The following is a 26,000-nucleotide window of genomic DNA, read 5'->3' as shown; positions in this document are numbered from 1 at the left end:
CATTTTGGTTGTTTTGTTGGGGGGGGGTTGAGGTTTTTTTTATTTTAATAATGAGCTTTTTTTTTTTTAGGATTCTGATGGAAAATATTTCTCATTTCCTCTTGCAAGCCACAGAAAATCGTACAGTCATGTTTACTGTGAAAATAGTATGCTGGTGAGAAAATACTTCTTTAATGTCTGGCATTTGTTTATAAAGATGTGATTTTTAATTTCCATTTGCTGCAGTCTTAAGACAATTAATGAGCAGCTGTTGAAATTGCTGCCATCCATTTACAATCACAGCCTAATGGATGTCAGAGGCACTACCTGTTTTAGCATGCCACACTTAGTATTCAAGATCTGAAACCCTCAATGCCACCTGAACCTCAGCTGTTTTGTTTCCAACTCTTCTGCTTAGCTCTAGATGACCACGTCCTTTAATTTAGTGCCGTTCTGTTTTGATGGTTTTGAAGGAAGAAGTTGTTTTTAGTGCTGCTGTATTTTTGCCATACTTCTAATTAGGGAAAGCTGTTTATAGGTTTGCTTTCCCATAATAAAATTTAAGTGAGCCTGAAATGCTGCAGAGATTTTTCACTAAGCAAAGAAAGTGAATGGAAGACAGATGAAGAGACAGCACCATCTCAGTTGTCTCATATGAAGAGGAAACACCATAATGTGCATTTCTTGTATTTTTAACTTGAGGCACAGACATCCAGCCAATTTTTTTTTTTTAGTTTTTTGTACAAGAATGAATTTAATCTCTTGGCAAACTGAAGATGGATAAGTACACTTTTCAGAATCAAGTATTTTACATGAGTGGCAAGAAAATTGAGATGCTTTCCTGTTTCATCCTGCCTGTCCCTGTTGCCACTCCTCCCCTTGCCAAAGATGGCATTCATACCACCACTGTGAACAGCAGGTGTCTGTGCTTGGTGCTTTTGTAACTTTCTCAGTGGCACCCTCAGTGTTTGCATGTATGTTGTGACCTTAGCTGTCCTTTGATAGGAGAACTTTTGCCCTTGTTATAATGTCTGAAACACAGGCCCAGCACAGCTTGAGAGGAGGAGGGAGGTACAAAACAAACAAATGTCTGAGAGCTGCATCATGGTGCTGTTGCTTCAGAACACTTAAATTCTCAAGGGATGGGGCAGTAGAACATTAAATATCTACAGTATTCCTCTACTTCTTGAAAGAGTACCTTGAGATGTTTCTTTTAGTTAGAAGAGATTAAACATGATATGCAAGATTGATATTTTTAAAAGAGAATTTATGAAAGCTTGTTTGCTTAACTTTGTATTTATTCATATAAAGGGTGGCAAATTGAAGTTATGTAAAATGGTTCCTAGAAACCCTCACCATTCACTCTAAAGCTTCACCTTACTGTCCTTGCAATTATAATTGCAAGATTATGAAATCAGTCCTTTAATTATCATCAGTTTTAACCCTTGCATTGTTTGAAGTAATCAGTATTTTTAATGTATTTATAAATGCAATCACACCTAGCTAATGTAGTATTTTATGGTATTGACTTTACAGGACACAAGTAGCTGGATTTATGGCTGCATGAACACTAATTCATCAATGTGGTGAGTATGAACAATTCCTGTTCTTTATTCAAATGGGTTTTGTGAAGCTGTGTTTGAATTTAAAGTATATAAATTATCCTTGGTAGGAAGGGATTGGGAAGTAAAATCATTATTGTAAATAATTCATGCTTTCTATATCACCAGGAAAACAGGAAAGAATAGCTTTTCTTAAAATAGGTGATATTCTTCTTCAGGGAGCTGTGGTTTTGACCTTCATAGCAAGAGCTGGAGAGGGACCTTTCACAAGGGCTTGATGTGGCAGAACAGGGGGTAGTGGCTTTAAACTGGCAGGGCAGGTTTAGGTTGGATATTGGGGAGAAGTTGTTCACTGTGAGGGTGGTGGGGCACTGGAGCAGCTCCCCCATAGCGGCTGTGGATGTCCCACCCCTGGAGATGTTCCAGGCCAGGTTGGATGGGGTCCAGAGTAACCTGCTCTAGTGGAGGGTGTCCCTGTCCACAGCAGAAATGTTGGAACTAGATGGTTTTTAATGTCCTTTTCAAACTAAACCACTCTGGCATTCGGTTTCTTTAGAACCCTGTGACAGAGACATCAAATGTCAGACAGAGCCTTCAAAAGAGTGGAGTAAAGCATCTCTTTCTTTCTTACTTTTCATATGACAGTAGCAAATCTGAAGTATCTAGAAGGGTTGCGTGGTTAAGTGGTTATTTTTTATGACAGTCATTACCAAATAGATTTAAAACATTGTCTTAGCTTAGATATGTAAAATAAACTCAATCTACCCTTTAAATTAGGGAAAGCTTCCAGGCACAATTGAACTAGCAAAGTTTTTATCTGTTCTGGCTTCACTGAGGTGTACAGCCAGAGTCTTGCCTCCAGCAGAGAGCCAAATGTCACAGTTACTTTTTCCTGATCCAAGAAGTTGGCTGTGGCTCCTTTGTAGAACCTTTGATCAGCATGAAGTGATGAAATTACTAGTTCAGGACTGCTACTTAAACCTCATCTAACAATAGTGGGTTGGCTGTGGACTGTCCTGAGGTCAAGAACACTATTTAGAGAAACAGCAGAATTCTGGTATTCAAAAAATCAAAACCTGAAGTGACCAAATGGATGTGTTACAGTTCAGTGTGTGAACACATTTTAAACCGCTGCATACTGTTTAACAGCTAATAATTGTTTTTATTTATATGATCTATTTCAGACATTTTCATAGGAAAATTTGTGATTTTGATGTTTAATGGATGCTAATAAAAGTGCATGATAAATCAATGCTAGTGCAGTTTTAGCTGCTGAAAAGTTTTCTTTTTGTGTCTGAGCTGCCTGGCTAATACATACTGCAGGTTCTCTGTATGAGAGTTGGAGATTTGCTTGGCTTGGTGTTGCACAAATAAGATTTGCACTATCTGAAATTCCTGCAGTTTTATAAATTACTGTGGTAGCAGTACACCCAAATTTCTTCTCAATTTAAAATGTTGATTCAGAGAGAGAGAGAAGCTATTAATCCACTGGTCTATTAATCCACTGCCATAATGCTGGGCCTGCATAATGAATATGCTCATCCTTTAATGTGCATTAATTTTTACAGCCTGGAAGCTGCTGATTTATCCTGGAGAGCTGAGTTACTTCCAACCACCAAGGTAAATGTGAACCTAACTTGGAGGAGGGAGAGGTGCTTCAGGGGGTGGTTGCAAGTCATAGAGAAAGGAGCTGTTCTGTTTGGAGCATTGGGACAGATTGTATTCCACAGGAAGAGGGGTCAACAACTGGGAACTGGCAAGGGGCAAGCTAAGGGGTGTGTTCAGTAATGGCTTTGTTACTTCCTTCTTTCTTTTTCTTTTTTGCTTTCTTTTCAAGGTTGTGATGCTGAAACTTCTGGATTATCCTTCTTTGTCCCACATTGTCATTCAGGTACCACCTGCAGTTGGCAATAAGGTAAAAAAATACAACATTCAGAAATTGCTTGCTCAGTGTATTCATAACTTTCAGGGGCTATGGCAGGAGGAAAAGGAAGTATATTTAATATGTGCTGAGTTACTGTGACAAACCATAGACCCACAGTGTAGTGGGTTTGAAAGTAGCTTCTGTAAGCTCAGAAACACTGATAAAATACCAAACAACAAGGCAATGAACAACACTTGAAACATGTACAAAGCCATGGTTCTCAAATCAGTTCTTAGAGTTCTTATTGAAGATTCTGATGGTAATTTTCCTTTATTTGTTAGTATTCTGATTGTTTTCCTGAATGTTCGTACCTTTGAACAGTATTTTCTCTTAGCCAGGTTAGCAGAGATTACAGAAAATGGAAGGCAGCACACCTGGGTTCTGAGAAGCATAGGTCAGATAGCTCTCCAAGCTCTTAAATCACAAATGATGTAGTAGCCTGAGTTGTGCAGTTTAACAGTTTGAGTCTCACAAATGAGACGGATATCTTTGCATCAAGGGCTCTCAGGATCCCAGTAAGAGGACATTTGGAGGCTTGGTGTGTTACCCACCTGGATCTGGCAGACTTTTCCAGTTAGTCCTGGAAATGGCAGAGTACTGAATTGGAATTTCCAGTCTAACCAGAGCTGACATTGCTTTCTGTGACACAAATACAGACTCTGAGTCTGTGGTATATTAATCCATGAGCCAAGAAGTTATTCACAGCACAAGTGAGTGTGATGTTCTTCTCTGAGTGTATCTTCAGATAGTTGTGGCAGAGGCATCTCGCAGTGAAATTAGCAATGCACAATGTCCCATAAGCAAACATAGAGGAGAGATCACTTGGGAAATGTAATTTGGCGAGTACAAAGGCTTTCTAGTCTTGTGCTTTGGCTTAGATCTGTTTCTAATATCTTGAATTGCAGTATACTTTGGGCTGTGAATTCTTCAAAGAGGATTCCAGAACAGTCCAGCTCCCTGTAACACATCTTTTTTCATTTGGTAAGTATAGCATATTGCTTTTGGAAAAAATGGAAAACTAATATAACTAACCTTTGGATAATAAATTTGCCTAAAAATGTCAGGTCAGGAGGTTTTTGGGGGTTGTTTTTCACTAAAGCTAACACTGCTTTTGTTAGTAACAAAGAAATAAGAAATGTGCGAGTTTAGACTTACAGATATGAAAGTATGTAATTCTCCTGGAAAATAAAGAATCTGAATATGTAGTGACTTCTCAGACAATTTTATCTAATAAGTGAAAATATTGTATCCTTTCCAGGGTTTTCTTCAAGCAAAATTCTCTTAAATTCAACTGGATTACTTTACAATGTACAGCTCCAGCACTTTAACCAAGTAAGAATGCTACTTAAGTTTTTAAGGTAATGTAACCACTGTTTGTCTGGAGAAAAGTGAGTGAATTCTACTTTTTTGTGTTCTAGATATATCAAGCTTTCAAAATTTATATAGACAGTCACTGCCAGTCACTCAAAGGTAAATAGAAGTCTTCTGAAGTACAAATTTATTTTAAAATTGTTGAAAATTTGTAGAAACTAAAGTCTTCTCATGCAGTGGAGTTTAGGAGGCAATGCTGCTATGGTCTGTTCAAATGTGTCTGCTAATATCTCTCACTTCCCACTTAAAGAAGGATGGATCAACAAAAATGAGGACTTAGTCTTTTAATGTTTGTTTTCTTATTTGCCAGCAAAGGGAAATTGAATTTCCATCAGGATTCTGCCTTATAGTGAAAGTGTTTCTTGAGAAAAGCACATTGGCCTAGGATTTTTATTTGCTGATAACAGGACTCAAATTTGAATGTTGAGCTACATAAGCTTAAACAGGATGGGTTGCTAAAGGACCCTGTTTCAAAAGAAAGAAAGTGATGAATTTTATTAGACTGAGGTTTTGTTTCATGTTGAAAAGCAGAACTCTTTTCATAACTGTTCTTCCTTTAAACATTGATGTCTCACTGTCTTGTCCTGTAACAACCTGAGCTTAACCGTGTAATTTTTGTTTGCTGCTAACTGCTCTGATCTGCATTGCAATGTCAATTGCAATGTAACTGCAAGCCCAGAGATTCTGTGTAGTGATCTGTGTGCCACCTTTGTTTTATGGCCCTGGAGTTTTTAGAGACAGTTGCCACATCTGGTTCCTAGGTAAGTTTATATTTTTTAATGCTGTTCCATTTCAGAAAGAAAACCAAGTGTTTACAGACTTCATATTCCCTGGTCATATGAAGACTCAATAACTGTAGCAAAGTAAGGACTTTAACAATTAATAACTTCTTGATATATTTTTTTAAGAATATCTGCATCCTGTTGTGGTAATATTTCTGATGTGAGACAGTTTCTCCAGTCTTAAGTGTTTAGCTTCTGCATCTTTTCCTCATTTACCTTTCTGCCCTTGTTGACACAGTTGTTTTGACTTTTCCTAGAATAAGAATACCTACAAATTGTTTGCTTAATGGTTCTCACTAATTTTCTTGTAAAAGAAGTAAGATATACTGGTCTGAAATAATCAGGATAATCATTGACCTTCTCATGAGTGGAGAACAGTGGCTGCTCTCGATGCTGGCTTCCTCCTGGGAGCCAGGGTTTGGATTACACAGCAGCCCTATGTTTGCTTCAGCAGCATAGTCCTGACAAAATCGAATGATACAGCTTGAAATATATTTGTCATTTATGAAGTTGAACAACCTGTCTGTATTTTAGATGGTAAGAAAACTGTATTTCTAGTTTATTTTAGAAGTCTTAAGGATACCTCACAATTTGTAGCCCCCTGTGTTTTCCAGCAGCATAATACTTGCAGGAAACTGAATTGTATTCCTGAGGATATGTTCTTTCCCTTCCTATCACTCAGCATACTTGCATGCTCTGTGAGGCAGTGTGTTCACTGAACTTCTTTGCTTTCCTTGGTGCCATGTCCCAGGATAGTTCAGAGGAGAGGGAACTGAAGGATGTTACGTAATTCTTTATGGCAGGATGAACAAGTTCCTTACACCATTTTGCTCACAGCTTGAGGTGACATTTGGTGTGGTAGATCTGCTTTGTGTGCATTTGTTGAGGACTGAGACACCTTTGGTTTTTCTGCTTGGTCATAAGGACAGCAGTGACCATGTAAGTTGCTGTTTCAGAGTTCCATCTCTTGCTGAGATTTCTGCCAAACTGCACATTGCTCAGCCTCACAGTGACAGCAGCCTTCCAGAGTTAAACATCTACTCTTCCCCAGACTGTCAGTATGAAGTGAGTAAAACAGTTTTATTTTATAGTTAGTTTGCATTGCCAGATAGTTTTTGCATAATTCAGTCTTTTAAACCATAGCTAATTAATCTAATAAATACTAAGCAAATTCTAAAGGTGGGCTGTTTGCCCTTTTTCACATGTAGTGTGTGTTACAAGTATTTTGCAACAGCTGGGTTAGTACTGAAAGTTGGACTCTAAAACTTTAAAGCATTTGCTTTTAATTGTCAGTAGTAAGGTGTTGCACATTTTAGTTGTAGGTTTGCTGTATGCTAGAACTTAAGTTTGCTTCTTAAAAATTGAAGTATTTTGTACTTATGCTTACCATTGCATGAAACAATTTTTTTTTTCAAGGTAATTCTGAAGACATCACTTCTACAGGTTCTTGGGCAAGTAAGAAAACCTAATACTATATTGGTTTTTCTATGTCAGTAGCATCTATAGAAATTTTTACTTCCTCCCTTCCTTACTGTGGCACTTCAGGTTCCTTCTCGATGCCAAGAGGAGCACTACTCAGTGATCATTTTGTAGCCTTTTCCCTTGGCAAGGATCCCTCCTGCATGAATGTCAGGCCACAGTCCTTAGAGGAGCAGAAAAGCTGTCTAAGCTCTAAAGAGCTGCTGTAAATGTAGAGTATGTGGCTTTGTGGTGAGCTCAATATCTGTAGGTCACTTTAACTTTCTTGCCTGATGAGTCAGCGCTGTTAGAACTTTAAAATACATTTGGCATCAATTAAGTTGGGGGAAAAAGTCTTAAGTAGGTCCATATGCTCCTTTTCAACAAATCTTCTTTGGTTATCAATGAAGAATACATTTCGACATGGGGATCAGTAAAAATAGACTGGCCATCTGCAGTTCTCTGCATCTAAAGAGTAATTAATTTGCAAGCACCTAAGTGTAGCGCTGGAATAAAACTGGCAAGGTTCTCTACATGAATTTATGCATTTAGAGCAAGGATTTTTCATTTTGTTGTTATTTTACAACATTTATAGAATTTATAAGCTATTGGTATATTAATTATTACTTGAGAGAGTGGAAGCCAATTAATACACGCATAAAATTACTTCCAAAAGTTCTTTGCCTAAAAGCATATATAACTATATGCAGATTTATATGCAGATTTTGCTTGAAAAGTGGCCTTTAAATTGTTTTAAACTTGCTTTACTGAAATGTGATACTTGATTTTTTTTTCATACTTGTCTTTACTGGAAAAAACCCAGTTGTTTCTAATTTGATCATTTATCGAAACCTATTTCATTAACTGCTTATGAGAGATTCTAGTATTACCCATCTATAACATTAATTATTATTGGAGATTGTCAAATGTGCATTAAAATAAGGATCTGGATCTTTCAAGAAAGATTTTCTAATCTCATTATCATTCTGGCTTCGTGATAATATTTGTGTATGTTTCCTTTAAATAAATTTTTATAGATAGAAATGAAGTTTTCCCTTTATCCTTGTCTTTCAGATAGTAAGGTTCCATGCTGGTGCTTTTCCAGTCTATATTGTTTCTAATATTCTTCTTACTTATGGAGGACAACTGAGCACATTGAGATCAACAGGTAGCTTTCTAAAAACCTGTATGTTTTTCTCTGTCACAAGTGTTTTTAGACAAATTGCTTATTGAATTTACTGATGAAAGACTAGCTAAATGTGAATTTTTTAAGCTAAATATCATTCAACTTACAGAAATTCTTGGATCCGTGCTCTTCATTTTAATTTTTTCTTGGCTGGTAGTTCTTCAAGGCTGTGTTGTAGCAAAATATTTCTTTATTATTATTTCTTTACTATTTATTTATATATCTTTTAAATTGCAGTCCCTCTCTGTGACATATTGGTGTTGCACAGTCATTTAGAATTATCAGAAATCTACTTCAAAATACATGTAAAATTTTGAAATACATGTGTTAACGTGCAGAAAACACTATTTCTTGCAGGAAGAGGATATTTGCATTACAGCTTTGTTATGCTGTCAAGTCTTCAGACAAAATACATTTTTATTAAAATTCAGGGGGTGTTTGGAACAAACTCCACAATGTCTCTAGAAGCTCATGTGCCATATTACCTTAATGTGGGTACCACATTATTACCTTAATGTGGGTGACCCAGTGGAGAAGGGCCTTGGTGGTAAAGTAAGCAGCCTTGCAGTACTCTATGCTTATCTTGTTTTCAAGTCAACTCTCATTGTCAGAATTTATATTTTGTTGTGGATGATGTTTGTTGAATGTTTGTTCATGACATGGCAGTAACTACAGATGCTCTCTGTTCTTGATCCTAGGCCAGTGTTCAGACTTCTCCCTCCAACTAGTTAGGACAGCAAAGCCCTACAAAGTAGAACCTCTTATAAGCATTGTTGTGTTTTTGCAGGGGTGAGTTTGCATCATTTATTTGTTTAAAGTTTCCAAACCAGAAGTTTCAGTAAAACTGTTGCTAGGGAGGACTGTTATTTTATCTGTAGTCACTGTAAACACCTGTTATTTTCCTTGCAAGACTGTAATAGAAGGAATAGTTGATAGATATCTAACTGTAAGAGCAATTGGAAGTGATAAATAATACTGCTTTCATGTTTTTGGCAGGTTTAACTGGTTTAGAGAGATATGGGAGTCACTGTCACTACCAGAGGTGGATGCTGCTGTACTGAGTAGTCAGGATGCATGGTTCCCCCTTGTGTCCCTGATTCTATTTCTTTTTGGGACAGGCATTGCCTACTGGAGTGGAGTATTTTTCTCTACATCTCTGAGACTCTTCTCTTCATTATGGTTAACTCTGATTAGGTAAAACAACATGATGCTATATATTTTGCTCTTCTAGATGACTTTGACCCTGATGATTGTTTTTTTTGTTTTTCTGTTTCTGTTTGAATGCTTGGGCAAGATTGAATTCTGGGCAGATTCTGGGTTTGAAAGCAAGCAGAAATTGATGTCTGAGAAGAAGTACAACAGGAGTTTTGTTTCTGGTTTGTTGTTTTTTTTTAGACCTCCTGAACTTCAGAAAGATAAGTTGATTACACCCAGCAGACTCTGTGGGATGATATCCCTTGCTTTGGTTAGCTGGACCACTTGTGGTGCATTTGCTGTGCTCATTATTTATCTTCAATACTTGTTCAAGGTACTGAAAGGCTAAACATTCTGTATGTTAACTGAATTGAAAATTTTAGGTGCTTTGGATTAACCCTAGGTTAAAAGCAAAAATCCAGATTACCCTTTTTCATACATAAAAGAAATGTTATTATTCTCATACTTGAAATAGGTATTTCTAATTTATCACTGTCATAATCTTATAATCTGTAGAATTTTTTTTCTTCTTTTGTTAATTCTTCTTACAAAGAAATGTGTGGTCCCATGTGCCCACTACAACAATGCAGATAATTGAAAATTTTAACTTATAGCTAGGCAATACTATAAAAACAAAGGCTAATAGCTCCCTTGAAGAGTAAGGAGTCCTCAATTTCTTTTCCTATACTACAGCTTTTGTGTGAAGAATCCTTACTAAACAAGCAACTGCTTGTCTTTCAGGTTGTAAAACTGCATGTAACTGTGAGAGCAGAGCAAAACATGCACAACAAGGTGAGTCTGTTTCCTGCTTCTGTTCCAAACTCTGGCCAAAAATTGTCTGGCAAACTTCTGCCTTGGTACTCTTGGGTTGTGCTGCAGTGACTGGGTAGGTGCAGTTCACTTGCTGCATGTGTGGTGTGGAAGAACAGCCAGGCCATGAACAGCCTGCTCCATCACACATGACTGCTCTTTTAAGTTTCTGCAATGTGAAATTCTCATCTAAGAAGAAAACTCTGTCTCTGAATACACACAGATTAACAGGGTTTGTCTAAATTTTGGCATTTGATTATGCATGGCTTATCTTAAAAAACAATAAATTCTAGGTAATAATCTATACTGCAGGTAAAACTGCTTTTTCTAGAGAGGCAGTGTGTGGAGTTCAAGGTATTTTAGTCCAGAGATGACAAATAGGATGTGTTAGATGAGTATGGACTGAGACTGCTGTAAACAGGGAGCTGCTAAAAACACAGTAAAGAAGTGTTGGGTTCCATGCAGTGTGAACTTCATTTTCTGGATTACTTCAAGGTATAGGATCAAAGATGTAAGCAGGTGTGGATAACAGCATATGATAAGTACCTGCTCTTTTTTGCAAACATAGAATGAAGTCTGATACAAAAAGTTGTTGGAAGGCTTCTTTGGGTTTCTTTGACTGGGTTTTTCATGTGTTTAGTTGAAAATCCTCTCCTTTCATCTCTATATAATATTTTGTTTCATTTGTGAGGTTTTTTTCTCTTGCTGAAGTTAGTATCTGCCAACTCATTCGTTTATCTTTGCCATTTATTCCTACAGGTAATATTTTACTCCCAGTTGCATTACTTCCTATATCTTTCCTGTGAATGATCATCTGTGATTTTTCACCCCCTTGCTTTATTACTCCTTTTATTTTGTTCTTCCTCCCTTCCAGGAACTGCTTTTCATTTCATTGATGTCAGGGCATTTACAGTCTCCATTCTTTTCTTCCATAGACATATAAACTATTAGTATATGAGAAATTTCTGGTTAAATTTAGATACTTTAAAATTGGAGTTTACTTTGGGTGGCTTTTTGAGGCATAAATTGCAGATTTTCTTCCTAAATCCCAGCTGGTGTGATACTGTTAGGATATTTTTCCCCTCTTCTTTCCCCAGCATGGGTTCTTACAAGTCTGTGCACAGTTTTGTGACTTCTGTCTTTCATTTCCAGGATTCAGGCCACTCAAAAGAAACTTCACAGAACTCCAGTACACACACAGTCAAAGCCCAGAGTTCAGTGGACAGCATTCCAGAAGCAACACAGTCTCCCTCCAACAGTAAAACATCTGCTGAAGCTGTTAACAGTCTTAAGATGCACATTACAGTCCTTAATTTATTCACGTGGATTGTGCTGCTCAACTTGCCATCTTTAATTTATTGGTTAAAAAACCTCAGGTAAGTTCTTAAATTGACACAAAGGTGGAAGAAAGTTACAGGAACTTTTGAAGATAATAAAAAATTATAAATGTTTGATTCTTTACATTATTAGTTACCTTACAGTTTTAAAGACTTTTGTTAATTATTATTGTTTTCTCTATCCTGTCTGGTTTGTATTGGGGTGTAAATAGGTGTTAAGTGAATCAGTGATATGTTAAAGAAAGTAATGTTTCAGAAGGGGGTTAAAATCAGGCTGGGATGCCATGTGGATTTCATTTATATTTTTTGTCATCAGCACATTTGGCAGCCTAGTTTAGAAGTGATGTGCTTTTAAACCATTTCTTTGCAGGTACAATGTTAGGCTTGATCCTGATCCCTGTAGATCCACAGCTATTATCCTTGTATGCATCCTAGAAATTCTAATGAATTCAAGTACTTCTGAAGTGAAATCAAGGTACTGTAGCCCAATCTGTAGTTTTGCTTTCCTGCTTCTTTGTGAATTACCATTTGTGTGGTAAAACTTAATTTATGCTGTAATTGTTCAGCTTCTGTAGAGATTCATGAACTCATATAGTTAAGTCTAAGTGATGAGCTAAAATTTGTACAAAAGTGCCTCTAGTTCAGCTAAGAGGAAAAAATCCCCTGTATTTGCCACATGGAAATAAATGAAGTATGTGCTATCTAAGCAATTGGCTGCATAAGAACTTCTTGAAATATGACTTTTTAACTCACAATTCATTGAATTCTTCCAAATGTCACAGAATCCAAATACGTGGAGCAATTGTCAGACATTTACAAGGAAAAGGGAATCCTACAGGATTATAGTTATGTTCTTGTAGCTTCCCTTATGGGAGTAGAAATATAATGTGTTCTCTACTGGATTAAGAAGTTCTGAGAACTTGGTTTTACTGACAGAATATTTCTTGTTGAGATATGAAATTAGTTAATGCCTCATGAATGATAATCAATAATAACAAATGTAATTTATCCTCTTGACCAGTACCTGTTATCTCAAGTGATGCAAACCATTAAGTCCTCCTATGTTACGGAGAAGAAATTTCTAAATTAATATAATATTTTTAATAACATTAACATTTTGAATAATTTCTCTTGCTTATGCATCAGTTTTTATGGTGTATTAGACCTAGTGGCTCAGTTTTAAAGATTAAAAAAGCCTTGAAATAGAAATTATTTTGCAAAGGAAAATAATATATGGCATTTGCATACTTCCTGCTTGTGGCTACAAAATGGTAATTTTTTTTCTATTCTTACAGTAAACTCTTGAAGATTGCAGCCAAAGTTCCTCTCCCTTTGTCTGTTGCAATGCTGGCCTTTGGACGAATGCATTTATACAGAGTCCCACACTTTGTAACCTTTTCTCTTCTCCTACACGTGCTGTGCTGTTTTGTGTAATGTTCATTCTATATAGGACCATGCACCCTAGAAACTTAACACTGGAGATGGGAAAAATTGCAACACAGAAATGCCTAAATTAATATGATCAGTAGTTTACATTTTGTGGGAAAGAGGACAGAACTGTGAATACTTTACAGAAAATTCATGGTTTTATTCATGTTGCTTAGAAAACTTTTCCTGGTGTTTATTTCATGTCTCTGAAAATGGAGTTATTTAACTGTGTATAAGCACATGACTCATATCAGTGCAACATCTCAATACTCTGCCTTGTAGACACTTTGGTATTTCACTGTACTGCTTTGTGAAAACACCTTTTTTACTCACTGTGCCATGCAGTGTCTGTGTTCTGAACTTGCATCTCTTGCAGGTCTAAAGTATGCTGGTTAAAACTCAATACATTTCAAGCACACTGTGACTATCACAAAAACCACACAGCCAAGTATACTTTCAATGATTTTATGTTACATTCAAAAGCTGCCACATTTGTGTCTAGACAAACTAGAATGTACTGCTTATATAGAACTGTTATTTCTATCAAATCATTTGTTCAATCAGTGTGAGTTGAACGTTTGTGAGATTATTGCAAGTCTTACACATTTTACTTTTTGTGAGAGTGAGAAGACAACAGTATTCTATGTAGCTTTCTATTCAGGAAGGATACCAGCAGATTCATAAACAATTTGCTGTAATGTTGTTTTAAAACATTGTCAGTTTTCTCTGGAATTTTGAAATTAATCCTTGGACTTTGTCCATATGTAGAAGCTAGCAAACATTGAGATACCAGTGCAGTTGCTGCTCTCTTTCTAAGTAGACAAGGCAGGCTTTTTTCCTATTGTAAACAGAGAACCAACCATCTCCTAATAAATGCCAGTGCATAAAATGAATATGGAATAGTTACAGCCCTGCAAACTCCTGTCCTGCCATACAGTGCTACCTTCTGCATGTGGGCAAACTCAGTAATAGTGGGAAATACTGACCATAATTATTAGCTCTGTATAAATTTTATCTTAGTGCCTAGATGCTACAGTGACTGCCATTTATAATAAAGCCTACAATAGCTATGTGTAAGGAATTCTGTGCCCTGGGCATGTGTTTTGCCAACAGAAAAAAATCTCAGCAGTCCTTAGGTTTAAATGATGTATTGATTCTGTGTAGAGATGAGCTTACTACTTGCTTCTGTGTTAGCTGTCTCTGCTGTGTCTGAGATACCTGTTACCTTCATCTGGAAACACCAAACCAGCTCAACCATCTTATAGGAATACCAAGAGGAAATCTGCTGCTTACAGTCAATCAAGAATACTCTTGATCCAGTAGTATAGCCAGCCTGACCCATTAATTCCATCATATCTTAATCTTGCCTAAGTGCCTCAGTTATTTCTAATGTGTTGTTAGGGTCAATTCCTTTGAGCTGGCTGGAAAGACTCAATTCACACAGTGACTTTCCAAAATGAAGGACAAATGTAAAGAAAGACACGTGTGTTTTGTTTGCTTATATCCATATCAGCAGTTCAAGTTATTAATAAGTCATTACAAGTGCTGTAACTGAGTAAGGGTATTGTAGTTAGCCAAACCACTGTCACTGTTATCAGTAATCTGTGTGCTGGTATTCTAGTCTTAACCTTTTCAAAAAGAAGGTTAGATTATATATAGTGTTTGTAAATCAGAAAAGTTATTTGAATAGATTATGCCTTGATATTTTCTAATCAAATGTATGCTACAGTATATGTATATAAGATAATTTGTGTGATTCAATATACTTGTAGCTAAATGCACCAGTTGGTTTAACTAGAAATTGCTGTTCAGACAGAAGAACAGAGTTGTTGTACTTGCAAATGGCTGTGAATGAAAGATGGTGGCAGAACTGCACAGGGCTGGCAAAGGGCTGTGAAATGTGCAGGGTCTGATTTCTGTGGAAAAGATAGTTTTCCTTGACTTTCACGGTCCATTTGGTTTACTACTCTATTTTACTTCTGATTTTGTTTTGCCACCTTAACAGGCTCTTTCTGCATGAATCCATTTGTTGGAACTGTTGACAATGAAACAGACTTGATATTTGGCATCTTTGATAGTTTTCAAAATATGCCATAAAGTGAAACCTACTGAATTACAGCAGGATAACACCTTTTTTTTTTTTTTTCATTTACTGATTTTGGTTTTTTAGGTGGAGTTCTATTGATGATTGTTAGAACTCTTCATAAAGTGCGTTCTGGTATCTTGTGTATTTCCTGCCTGATTTTCAAGTTGCAGGTAGGAATAGGTATAATCTTGAGTCTGAGATCCCAGATAACAAGAGTTTTTCACATCTCCCTCTACATTCCCTTTTCTCAGAGATGGTTTACCTTTACTGGGGAAAGGAGGGGAAGTTTTACTCCTGTTTTGAATTTAAATGCCTTGTGTGCCATTTAATAGATTTAAACTGTTGGCAGGGATGTGTGTCTGGATTGTGCAGTGATCATGGACTGGACAGCTTCAGCTGTTTGGCGGATTAGGAGTTTAATCCCAATTAGATTTGCCATACAATCAATGGATGGTAATAGGATTAGAACAAGTCTTAGAATTCATCCCATTCTAAGAGAGGATGAATTCTCCTACTTGTCATTCTGAAAAGGACTAGATTTTGTAACAGTCTGAGGTTGTTTTTCAGGTAAAACGCAATGATTGTTTGTTGTTACTTTTGGACAAGAAGGTAAATTAGGTGAATCTGTAGTTCTGCCACTGTTCAGTTATCATTACAGCAGAAATATAGGATAACCCTATCTATATATACACTGTTAATTGCTTATATAAGGAGATGTAAATATTACTGAAATATCCTTTATAATGAGTGGGCTGCACTTATAAAACAGCTTTTGGCAAATACATTATAATGTCTCTTACTACCTTTAATTACATTAAAATTCCACTTTATTCATCACATTTTAGATTATCTAGACCATGTGGGAGGAGGCCAAGGCACAAATTGTAAGGGTTTAGACCTCAAGATGCATTCAAAATAAGAACTATTTATGTGGATCTAATATGATTTTTTATAAGCTATCAGAAACAGAATGAGGAAGCAGGGTAAAAACTTAAAATACTAAATGCCACTAACTTTTGGTACAGCAGAGTCTTTCTTTGACAGGGAGAGATTTAATGAGAAGCTTTTGGTGATAGCTTCATACCCTGAAATTACTCTGGAAGTCTATAATCTTTTCTGCTTGATGTCATCAAACATGTTCCTCACAGTCTCATCATGCTGCACTGACACGTGTATCTAACACTTCATAGAAAGTCTCTGTGTCTGATAAGGAAAAACTCACATCTTCACTGGAATTACCAAATGCACCTTGGAACTGAGTGAATTAATGTTGTCCAAAGCTAATCTTCTTAGTTGTGATTTAAAAGTTGCAGTGGGTCACATTTCAGCATCCTGTTGAAAGAGGAATGGTTTGGGGGTTTTGGTGGGAGGTTTCTCTGTATGTTTTATTTCCAAGAAACCTGCAGTAAATGGACTTAAAGTCAGTTTTATTTCTGACATTTACAGCTCTGCCCTGATTTTGGTTTTGAGTGAGCTAATTCATGTAGCAAATCATTCCTTAATATTAATTTGCTATTTTTCAAAACAAATGGATGACTAATGATAAACCTGTGAGCAGTGCAGTAGTAATACATTGTAGAAGGCATAGAGACTGCTGGTATGTCTAAGTGAATTTTTCATCTATAACCTAATTGGACTAACTTTAAAGTCAGTGATTAACAAAATTAAATGTATTGACATTTAACCTCAAAAGCATTGCATATGTCTGTGTTTGATACATCTCAATTTCCATGTGTTTGCCAGTAACAAGTGATAAACTCACTTGATGTTCTTCTGAAATCTGATAAATCTGATCCATCTGACAGCACAGAATAAAGTCTGTTATGTAGTCATTAATAAATGTAAACATTTGAGAAACTTCCATTTGGATCAACTTATTTCAATACAGGGTTCAGTGTGTTTAGACTTTTGTTGTATTTATACTGAGATAAAACCAGCCATTTACTGACCTTTAATACTCTGAGCTATGAAAATGTTTTTGGAAGTGGTTGTAGAGTCTGTACAGAATTGTGCTGCCGTTCTAAGTCACTAAGCTAGTAGAAAATTGCTAGTTGTAAAGTAGACTGAATTCTTGTTGCATATTTTCCATTTAATATTTTAATGGTGAATGTTTCTCACTTAATTTACAGCTTTGACTTTTTGCATCTCTTTTTTTGTTTCTGGTAGATAATCAGTCTAGCTTTTGTAAGCATTTAGCACTGTAAAATATAAAATTTTCATCACTGTTCCTTTAGGGGAGACATACTTTTGTCACCAAAGCTACATACTGCTGTTGTATAGCCTCCAGGAAATGTGTGACAATGAAGGACAATTCAAAACTAGTCTGTTTTTAATTTTAAAGTACAATTTTTACCTTTTTTTTTAGAGCCAGAACTTTGAACTAGAATATTAGAATCCATAAAGTCTTAAAAAATTTGAAAAACTTTTGCAAAAACTATACTTTCTGATGTATGTTTTTATTCATGGGTGAATGTATTCAAAGCTTTTAATCAGCTCATCTATCCTCAAACTCAAGTAAAAAGTATACACTTTGTCTTATTAATAGACACTGCTTTTAAAAATGGATTTTAAGCATTTAGAGAGAAAATTCCATAGCTCTTACTTAAGCAAATCTGCCCAGCCCTCAATTTTTCAGGTGTCTAAGCATATAACTGCCTCAAATATGTGCTTATTGCCTTGTAGGATGAAAACCTGAACTGTGATATTTTGAATTTATTTTCTTAAGATGCAAGGTTTCTTTCTCCATTTTTCGATGTAGACAGATTTTGCTATTCATGCTGTCATAAAGAAATCCTGTAAGCATTGTCTCTCTACAGTTATTGGCAGCTTGTGCTCTGGATCCTGTAGGAATATGTGGTGTCAGAGCTGAGTTTGTCTCTAAAAACCAGGAGTGGTGAACATCATAATATTTGTTATTTGTGGCCCAGCATTGTGAGTCCTCCTTCCCCATGCAGCTCTCTCTGGTTCGCGGTGTCCCTGGCCTGTGGTGCCCAGCAGGAGTTCCCAGAGCAGTGGAACTGGGACTGACCTGGCAGGAAGTGCAGCAGAGTCCTGTAGACTCCTTCTCTTTGTTGAAATATCAGCCAAGACTGGTTTCCCCCTCCAACTTCAATAATTCCAGGGTATATCTAAGCATCAAATGTGTTGATGTTTATTTTGAAAAAAGGCTAGGTGCACTATTTTAGGATCAATTCAGGCTTCAGTATTTTCCACCCACTTCAGTCTGAGTTTGGAAAGAGGATTTGAGACTGCAGCACCTGACAGCTGGAATACTTTACAGAAGTCTACAGGTAGTAGACAGGACACATATGATTAGAGTGTCAGACCAAAACTGAAATGTGAAATTCCTCACTGTGACTTTAAACTTGTAGCTTTCTAGAGAGAGAGAAAAATATATATATACTGTGCCTTAGACCAGTAAATGAATACACTCTAACTGTAGCCTGTGGACTTCCATAGCCTTATATTTGATTTTTGAAGTTGACCAAAAATATTTGTGTGGATCATACTGAAACTTGGCATGGGGAAAATGCTTAAAAATTATTTTGACCCGATTTTACACTTAGAGAAATGAAGAATTATTGCAAGTACAGCATATTTTTTGTTTGGAATCACACCAGCCAAAGTCAGAAAGTTTTAGCTGACCTGAATTTTTCAAGCCTTTCTGTTGTGACCCAGAGAAAAATAAGAAAGGAAAACTAGTTGCAGATATCTGTCTCAGCTTTGAAGTCTGTGTGTCAAACTGTTTTAAAACATTTTGATACTTGGTCCTCAATAAAAAAAATCTCAATTTTAGTTTAAGCAAAATACTGTATTTAAGCCATTAAATAGCAAAATCTTCACCAGTGTGAGAAGAAAGCTAGACAGGGGCGAGGTTGGTTGTTTGTATTAAGGCTCCAGAAGTTTTGAATACTAAATTTTACTTTTTAGGAAAAATATTCACATGTTAATCCCTGAAAGTTCACATGTAGACTCCCTTTTTTGGAGAAAAAAAAAAGTGCACTGTTTTTATCCTAACTCATTAAAGAAGACTAGAAATACTTAAGATCTTAAAATCTTGTTTTAATATAGTAGAAGGATTTCTTACGTGTATTTTCAAATACAAAGATCTCAGGAAAAGCCACTGTTGGCTTTTTTTATTGTCTGTAGAGGATTCTTTGTGTGTTTTGAACAAATTCTGATTTCCCTCCCCCCTCCGATATAGCACTGAACCTTGGAAAGTGATGCCATCTCAGAGGTTATTGTTGTACTGGGGGTATTTAGACATGCACACAAACAACTGCCTGCCAGCTGCTCACAGAGCTGCTCACAGAGCAATACACAGCAAAGTTAGAAAACATTTCCTTTCACTGAGCTCCTGCTTCAGTCTGGGTGCCACAGTGCTGATGCTGCTGCTGAGCACAACATGGAACACACCATCTTTGTGTCTTCCCTGCTGCCTAAACTCATTCCAGTCGCCTCACTTCTTATTTTGTGGTGATGTTTCAGCACTCCTGGCCATTGGTGATTTTCAAGCCACTGGAATAATGTTGGCCAAAATACCTGGTTTGGGTCATTAGTGGGGAGGGAAGGATTTGTTGGTTGTAAAAGGACTTAAAACTTTGAAGAAAAAGTGTAATTTTGGGGAAAAACTTATCACTTCTCAAAGCAATCTGTCTTAGAAGTTTTAACTCTTCCTCTGTGTTCAGTTATTATGTAGCTACCGCAAATCTGATGTACATGAACTCACTCTTAATATTTACAGGTTTTTAGAGATGTTGACAGGGTCTTACCTATAAATGTTTGAATAATTCTATAGCAAATTTTTGTGCTTATAAAAATGTTTATAACTAAGTTCTTACAAATCATGTCATGTATCATAAACTTCAGCAAAGTCCTTGTCTTGTGAGATGCTGAGAAAACCTTGGAGAAGAGGTATTTTTGGATGATGTTGTAATTGCTGAAAGATGGAATCTCATAATCTTTAAAAACTGCATTTAAACTTTTTTGTTGTAGTTGAAGGCAACTTGATTTGGGAGCTGCTCTGGTATGTTCCTGTTTTGTTTGGTGGTTTCCCTGGCTGCAGTGTGTACTTCAATCTGTTTTTTGTCTTTTTTTTTTTTTTTACCTAAGTGTGTATGACTTTAAGTACATTGTATAGCAAATCCCCTGCTAAAGAAACACTTCTGTATATTTTTGTATGGTATTCCAACGTGCTTGCATTGGTACAAATGGTTGTAAATCCCAAAAAGTGCCACTTGCCTGTGCTGCTCTGTGTTACCTGTGTGCTGTTGTACAAACACGCTGATGAGTGTTGTGAGCAGTGTCTGCCTTTAGTCTTGCCTCAGGTACTCATGTGGAGCAGTTTGGTGCTTTTCCTTCTGACTTGTAACCCTTGGGATTCTAAGCAGAAAATAAAAGTAGTAAACAAAAAGCCTTGTGGTTGGAGCAGTGCTTTAACAGGTGCTTCTTTCACACCTCAAGTACAGTGCAAAGATCATTGGACAGACTGGGTGAAGCTTGGCTCAGTACCTTAACTCCAACACCTCAGGCTTCATGACTGGGAAATGCAATAAAATTCAAAGTGTTTGCTGAATAATACAGTTTATATAGAGCATCATATGTATAAAACTTGTTCTCAGCTAAACTAGTATATTTGAAATTTTTACATTTCAGAGGTGAATTGTGTGGAACTGAGCAAGCAATGCTATCAGCATTTTCATCTTCACAGCAATTTAATTCAAACATACATGAACGTTACTTCCTGTGCCAGAAAAGTTATATAATTAGTATAGACACTTTGAAAATATTTTATTTATTGAAGATGTTTATCAAGAAAACCTGATGCTTAAATTTGGGTGCCCTGACATCTGGCTTTGACAGCATTTGTTAAACTTAGCTACTGTCCTCAAAAATGAGGATGCAATTTAATTCAGTCAGTGGAGATATACTAATAGTATTTTAATATGAATGTGCTCTGCTTATATTTAACTTTCCCTGAAGGAAAGAATTGAAATTACTAAAAAAAGACCAACCCACACAATAAAATGAGCTATAGGTCTAAACAGACTTTTTAGCTCCTACAGTTTCTCAGAACTTTAGCTCAGGAAGCAACAATACAAGTGTGTATGGATTTTTTTTTCAGACAGCTCACAGAAAATATATGCTAATTGAATCTCTTGCATATCTGCATGCTTCATCAGTCACTCACATTGCCTGAGTTCCTCCAGTAACAAAGCTTCTTTCATATTTGCAGATGACTTCAGTATGTTTTATTAGCTGAATACACTGCATATCCCCAGTTCTTTGTAAAGAAATCAATGGAATAAATTAATTGAGGGGGAGAAAAGAGGTAGAAGAAAACTGCCAGCTCTTCTGGCTTTTTTTTTCCCCTCCTCTTTCCAAAGATAAAGGAACTAAAATCTAATCCCAAACTGTAAATCTTACCTTTCCCCCTTCCTGTCATTTTCTCTACAGGAGCATATTTCTACTTCTAGCTGAAATAAGTATCTACCTAGAATATCAACAAAGACAGTTCCCTTACACTAACACCTGCCTTTTTTATGTTTTTCTGGTGCTACTGCTCTGTTCTTGATGAGTCCACTATCTGGAAGTTGAGTGTAATGAAACATAATTGATGGGGCTTAATGGATTTTCTTTTTTGTGTGTATGATTTTTTTTAAAACTCCAAATATGCAGAATAATAAACAAGCTGGAAAAGTTGTCTTGAATTTTTATATATTACTGTAGTCATGAAAACAAGCTGCTGTATTAGCAGAAGGGAATAAGAGCAGGAACAAGTGCTCACTATGGAGTTATCAAGTGTCCTTCCCTTGGCCAGTGCATATCCTGAGGACATCTGGGTTTCTTTGTCGTCTTTGGGAATGGAAGACTTGGTGCTTGAGATCAGCTTGAAAATAACACTGCTAGGATTTTGTTTACTGTGTTGCTAATGATGTTTGGATGTCCAAAACTTCACCTTCCTGGAAGGGTGGTGGCAGGTTTTTATTTTGCTTTCAAAATTTAAACCAAATAAAAATGTAAAGCTTCTAGTCAGACATAAACATCTACACTCTGGAGTAAGGTGATGGTCAAATATTTTTAATTTTAACATGTCTGTTTAGGGACATGTTTTATGTGATGCTAAATCATGTATCATCTACATAGCAGAGAGAGAAGAGTGCAGTGAAATAATAAAAAAATATGAGCAGCTCTGATATGAAGAAAGCTATGCACTAAGGCCAAGGTAAATTAGCAGAATCCTCCTTGCAGCCTTTGTCTTAGTTTCTAATGTGACAGGAGGATATTAACTGCTGATAAAATCGGGGTAGGAAAGCAATGCTTCCATTAAAATGTTATGATTTTGGATATTGAAGCAGACCTTACTTTTCCCTCTCTTTTTCCAGCATCAAGAGAGTGATCCATATCTCATTTACTTGAAAACCATTAGTCATCATTCTAGAGATACAGCTAATTACTTTTAACTAAAAATAATATTTTGATAAAGCTGTGCCATTTCTCCTGGGAATTGTTTTAAACTTCCTGTATGCCTACTACCAATTTCTGCAATATGGCTTGGGAGGAATTTGTGCTGCACTGTTCGATAGCAACAGGTCTGAAGAGTACCAAGGATGAAATTCTCAAGGGTCTTTATGTCATGGTTGGAAATGGAATCATTACTGTATTTTTGAGCTCCTGCTAACGTCATTAACACCCACCTACAGTCTACTAGAAATATAAGTGCAGAGATCAGGTTGTTCACAGATTACGAGGAGACCAACCAAGAAGGGGCAAGCCAAAGCCAAATTCCCTGGTAAGCTCTATTTTAAAGAATGTGAGAGGGAGAATTCCTTTTCTCCCCCTGAGTCAAGTTGTGAAATGAATCTCTAGTATGTGCAACCAGGCTGTATTTAATACCATTGCACTTGTTATTATATGTAGTAAAATGTAATGCAGATTTATAAAACTGAGCTCTCTCGATCCTGAGCCATATTTTTGCACTCTCCTTGCAGTATACAGAAGACTGGTGCTGTATTAGTCACTGAAAATGGCTTTATGTAATTAATGTAAACTTACAAATGTAATATTTTGTGTTGAGTATTCTGCTGGTCCCTCAGAAGAGAGTCTAGTGTCTAGAAATAGCTTTGGTATGGGAAACACTTGTTTAGAATAATTTGTTCTTCCAAGGACCTTAGTACTATGAAAAAAAAAGAGTTGATAGCACATGGATGTAATCTGCAGTGGGCAGACTTTGCTTGGATTCACATGCTTTGTGTGTTCCCAGTGACAGCTCTGTAGAATTTAAGGAGTATGTGTTTGCCCTTCTTACAGGCAGTCTTCATCTCCAGCATGTGGAAAGTGCTGCTCCTGGGTCTGTATGTAGTATTGGCTGTGAGAGGACTGGCAAAGGGTGCTCCTTTCCAACCAGAAGATAAATGGAAGCCTCTTGATAACCCCAGAAACAGAGAGCTGGTAAGGAAATGTTTCAAGAAAGAGAGCTGAAGTTCTGTGTGTTTTTTTTGTTTTCCATGAAGAGACTCCTTATTGCCTAAATTTAAAGGCAAGAGGGGCCCATTAGATGTAATGTCAGGAGCTGTGCACTTTGTATGGTCAATAACCATTTCTCAGTCAAGGTGTACCCCTTAACTGAAGAGATGTTCTCAGAGCACAGTAGTGCATAAAATGTGCTTATATCTCCATCCAGCAGCTTTCGTTTTTAAAAAATTATTTTGATTATACAGCCACTTGTTTTGTGAAACAGAAGAGGAATGATTACTGTGTTTCTTTCAAATGTGTGCTCTGATTGCATGTTGTTTCATCTCATGGAAGTACAAATAAGTTTGCATCTGACAGCTATGAAAATACCACTCAGAGAACATTTTCACAATCTTAAAAAGAATTTGTGAAGGAAAAGAATCGGTTTCCTGTAATATTTCCTCAGTGTTTTAAAAAGCTTAATTTCTCCTTGGAAGTGATTGCTGGGGGCCAGTTCAAATCAATTGCCCATTGTTGCTGACTCCTACTGAAATGTTTCCAGAGGTGTCCTGTGTGCTGTCAGCAGGGGCTTGGCTGTGCCTGTTTTACAAGGGTGCAGTTATCTCACAGCCCCCGTGGTTCAGTGGGGAGCATAAATGAGCAGGACACAGTTGCTGCTCTTCTGACTTCACATAAGATGCACAAGCCATGGGTGGAGTGGGCATGTCTGAATTAGGTTGCCTACGCTGTATCAGGTTATGATCAGAATCGAGGATTTCATCCCACAGAGGAATATACATTCCATCTAATTGGTGTCAGTAGAAATAATTAATCTCCATGGCTCATGCTCTGTTTATTCTCACATCCACGATCTGCTCAGTTTTTCAGAACACTCCAGGCTTACTTCTCGGGCAGGGGTCTGGATCTCAGGAAGTTCCCAGCCACTTTCACTGTGAACAATGAAGGACCAAGGCTCTACTCAGATCCTATTGCTTCTGCATTTGCAGATTATGAAGAAAAGAAAAAATCCTTTCAGAACTATTTCAAAGGCTGAAAGATTCTGCTGATGAAGGTAAAAGAGGGTGCCTTGTCCTCTGATGCTATGTGTAACCAAGAAAGAGTCTGACTGAAGTATAAAAGCAACTTCTTTCTCAGAAGGAATTAAAATGTAGTACCTTAACTCTTGCCTGAAGTGGGGTTTAAAATTCTTGAGGCAGAGATTTATGCTACTTAGATAAAATAACATGGGGTGCTTGTGCAGACCTCTATAAACCCTGATTTTTTTTTAGTTTTCTCTTTTTTCTCCCCTCCTTCATATGGAGGAGAATTCTGCAAATGTACAGATACTAGGGGATGCAGGTTTTATGTAAGGAATTGAAAAGAGTAAGATTACAAGTTGAGATTAATGGTTTCGTGTGATGTATGTCTATTAGGAAAATTAATTTAGTATAAGTTATTGCACTAACAAAGCATACATTCTCTTTTACATTCACAGTAAATATTGTTTTCTTTTGGTTTACAAATAGCTGAGAATTTCTTCAATAAGATTTAAATCAAAGCATTTTGGTGATTTACTCAGTATCTTGAAGTGCTTAAATTGTAATCAATATTCAGCTTAGGATTTGCAGCTCTGTCCTGTTCTTGGCCTGTTTAACACCTTGTCTGTTTATAATCAAAATGAAAGCTTTATTCTTATTATCATGAACCATAATAAAGACTGCACTCAAATTTTAATACTAAATTCTCTTTTTGCTGAGTTGATATGTCATGAAAAATAGAGGCACCATAGAATGTATATTTTGTGCATGGAGAAACAGAAAGAAAAGGGAATTCAGAAGGGATGCTGTACTATAAATAACAGCAGCAGTGAGAAAATGACTGGTGGAAACTTTGTCCTGCATTAATTCAGGATGGTTGTAGTTCTTTTCCGTGTTCAGAACTGTTTTGTGGGAACAGAGGTTCAGCCCGTGGTTTTTTTGTCTTGGTTTGAATCATACCTTGGTTGCATATGGATATTTCTGTATTAGTCTCATGTATTTGTATTTTTTTTTGTCTTTTTTAGGCATTAACTTCAGAAGTCCATGCCAAGTGGAAACCTTCACAGCAAAATTTCATGGCTTTGACTTTTTAACTGTTACCTGACAATTCCAAAGTTTCTTCACTGTCCCCGTTTCTGCCAGTGGAATCTGGTGTCCGCTGCAATGAGCATTATTCTGTCTGTTGACAAATGTGTGCTACTGCAGTCTGTGAGCAGAATTGTGCTTAAGTGTGAATAAAGGGGGAGCGCAACAGTGTGCATTTAACCACTGCCAAGTGTCTTTGTTCAAAGCTGGGAACTAAACGTTCCCTTTCAGTTTATTAGAACATGTCCCAAGGTGTTCTGTGACAAGCGTTCACATCCCCTGTGGGTACAGCGCCTTCCTTGGCGG

General features: G+C 36.8%; 2 protein-coding genes across 3 annotated transcripts in view; both read left to right on the top strand.

Moving 5' to 3' along the window:
• PGAP1 (post-GPI attachment to proteins inositol deacylase 1) overlaps positions 1-23,444 on the top strand; it is a 37,489-nt gene extending 14,045 nt beyond the window's left edge. Inside the window, exons 10-28 of one of the 2 annotated variants that reach the window (XR_004060874.1) lie at positions 71-154; positions 1,516-1,565; positions 3,110-3,161; positions 3,379-3,456; positions 4,371-4,446; positions 4,724-4,797; positions 4,884-4,935; positions 5,633-5,699; positions 6,575-6,683; positions 7,035-7,073; positions 8,151-8,244; positions 8,961-9,051; positions 9,259-9,456; positions 9,658-9,790; positions 10,198-10,248; positions 11,419-11,642; positions 11,974-12,078; positions 12,899-22,909; positions 23,428-23,444. Coding sequence is in view for 1 of the 2 variants with exons in the window: in XM_030952004.1 (XP_030807864.1) it covers positions 71-154; positions 1,516-1,565; positions 3,110-3,161; positions 3,379-3,456; positions 4,371-4,446; positions 4,724-4,797; positions 4,884-4,935; positions 5,633-5,699; positions 6,575-6,683; positions 7,035-7,073; positions 8,151-8,244; positions 8,961-9,051; positions 9,259-9,456; positions 9,658-9,790; positions 10,198-10,248; positions 11,419-11,642; positions 11,974-12,078; positions 12,899-13,037 (1,716 nt within the window). In the remaining variant the exon portion in view is untranslated. Of the gene's footprint in view, positions 1-70; positions 155-1,515; positions 1,566-3,109; positions 3,162-3,378; positions 3,457-4,370; positions 4,447-4,723; positions 4,798-4,883; positions 4,936-5,632; positions 5,700-6,574; positions 6,684-7,034; positions 7,074-8,150; positions 8,245-8,960; positions 9,052-9,258; positions 9,457-9,657; positions 9,791-10,197; positions 10,249-11,418; positions 11,643-11,973; positions 12,079-12,898; positions 22,994-23,427 lie in introns of those variants that run through there. The other variant, XM_030952004.1, reaches the window with a different exon arrangement.
• C7H2orf66 (chromosome 7 C2orf66 homolog) lies at positions 23,043-25,927 on the top strand. The gene is made up of 3 exons (XM_030952009.1): positions 23,043-23,568; positions 24,452-24,643; positions 25,634-25,927. The coding sequence occupies exons 1-2, from the start codon at positions 23,407-23,409 to the stop codon at positions 24,623-24,625; spliced, it is 336 nt and encodes a 111-aa protein (XP_030807869.1). The 5' UTR covers positions 23,043-23,406; the 3' UTR covers positions 24,626-24,643; positions 25,634-25,927.
• The last annotated feature ends 73 nt before the right edge of the window (positions 25,928-26,000 follow it).

The sequence above is a fragment of the Camarhynchus parvulus genome, chromosome 7 (genome assembly GCF_901933205.1).
Source record: "Camarhynchus parvulus chromosome 7, STF_HiC, whole genome shotgun sequence".
In the NCBI taxonomy this organism is placed as follows: Eukaryota; Metazoa; Chordata; class Aves; order Passeriformes; family Thraupidae; genus Camarhynchus; species Camarhynchus parvulus.
This window is presented reverse-complemented; position numbering and strand designations above follow the sequence as displayed.

Excerpts from the sequence above, each read along its gene's own strand:
- C7H2orf66 (XM_030952009.1), top strand. The coding sequence starts at position 23,407 with ATGTGTTTGCCCTTCTTACAGGCAGTCTTCATCTCCAGCATGTGGAAA. Across the intron at positions 23,569-24,451 it reads ACCCCAGAAACAGAGAGCTG|TTTTTCAGAACACTCCAGGC; the intron begins GTAAGGAAATGT and ends CGATCTGCTCAG.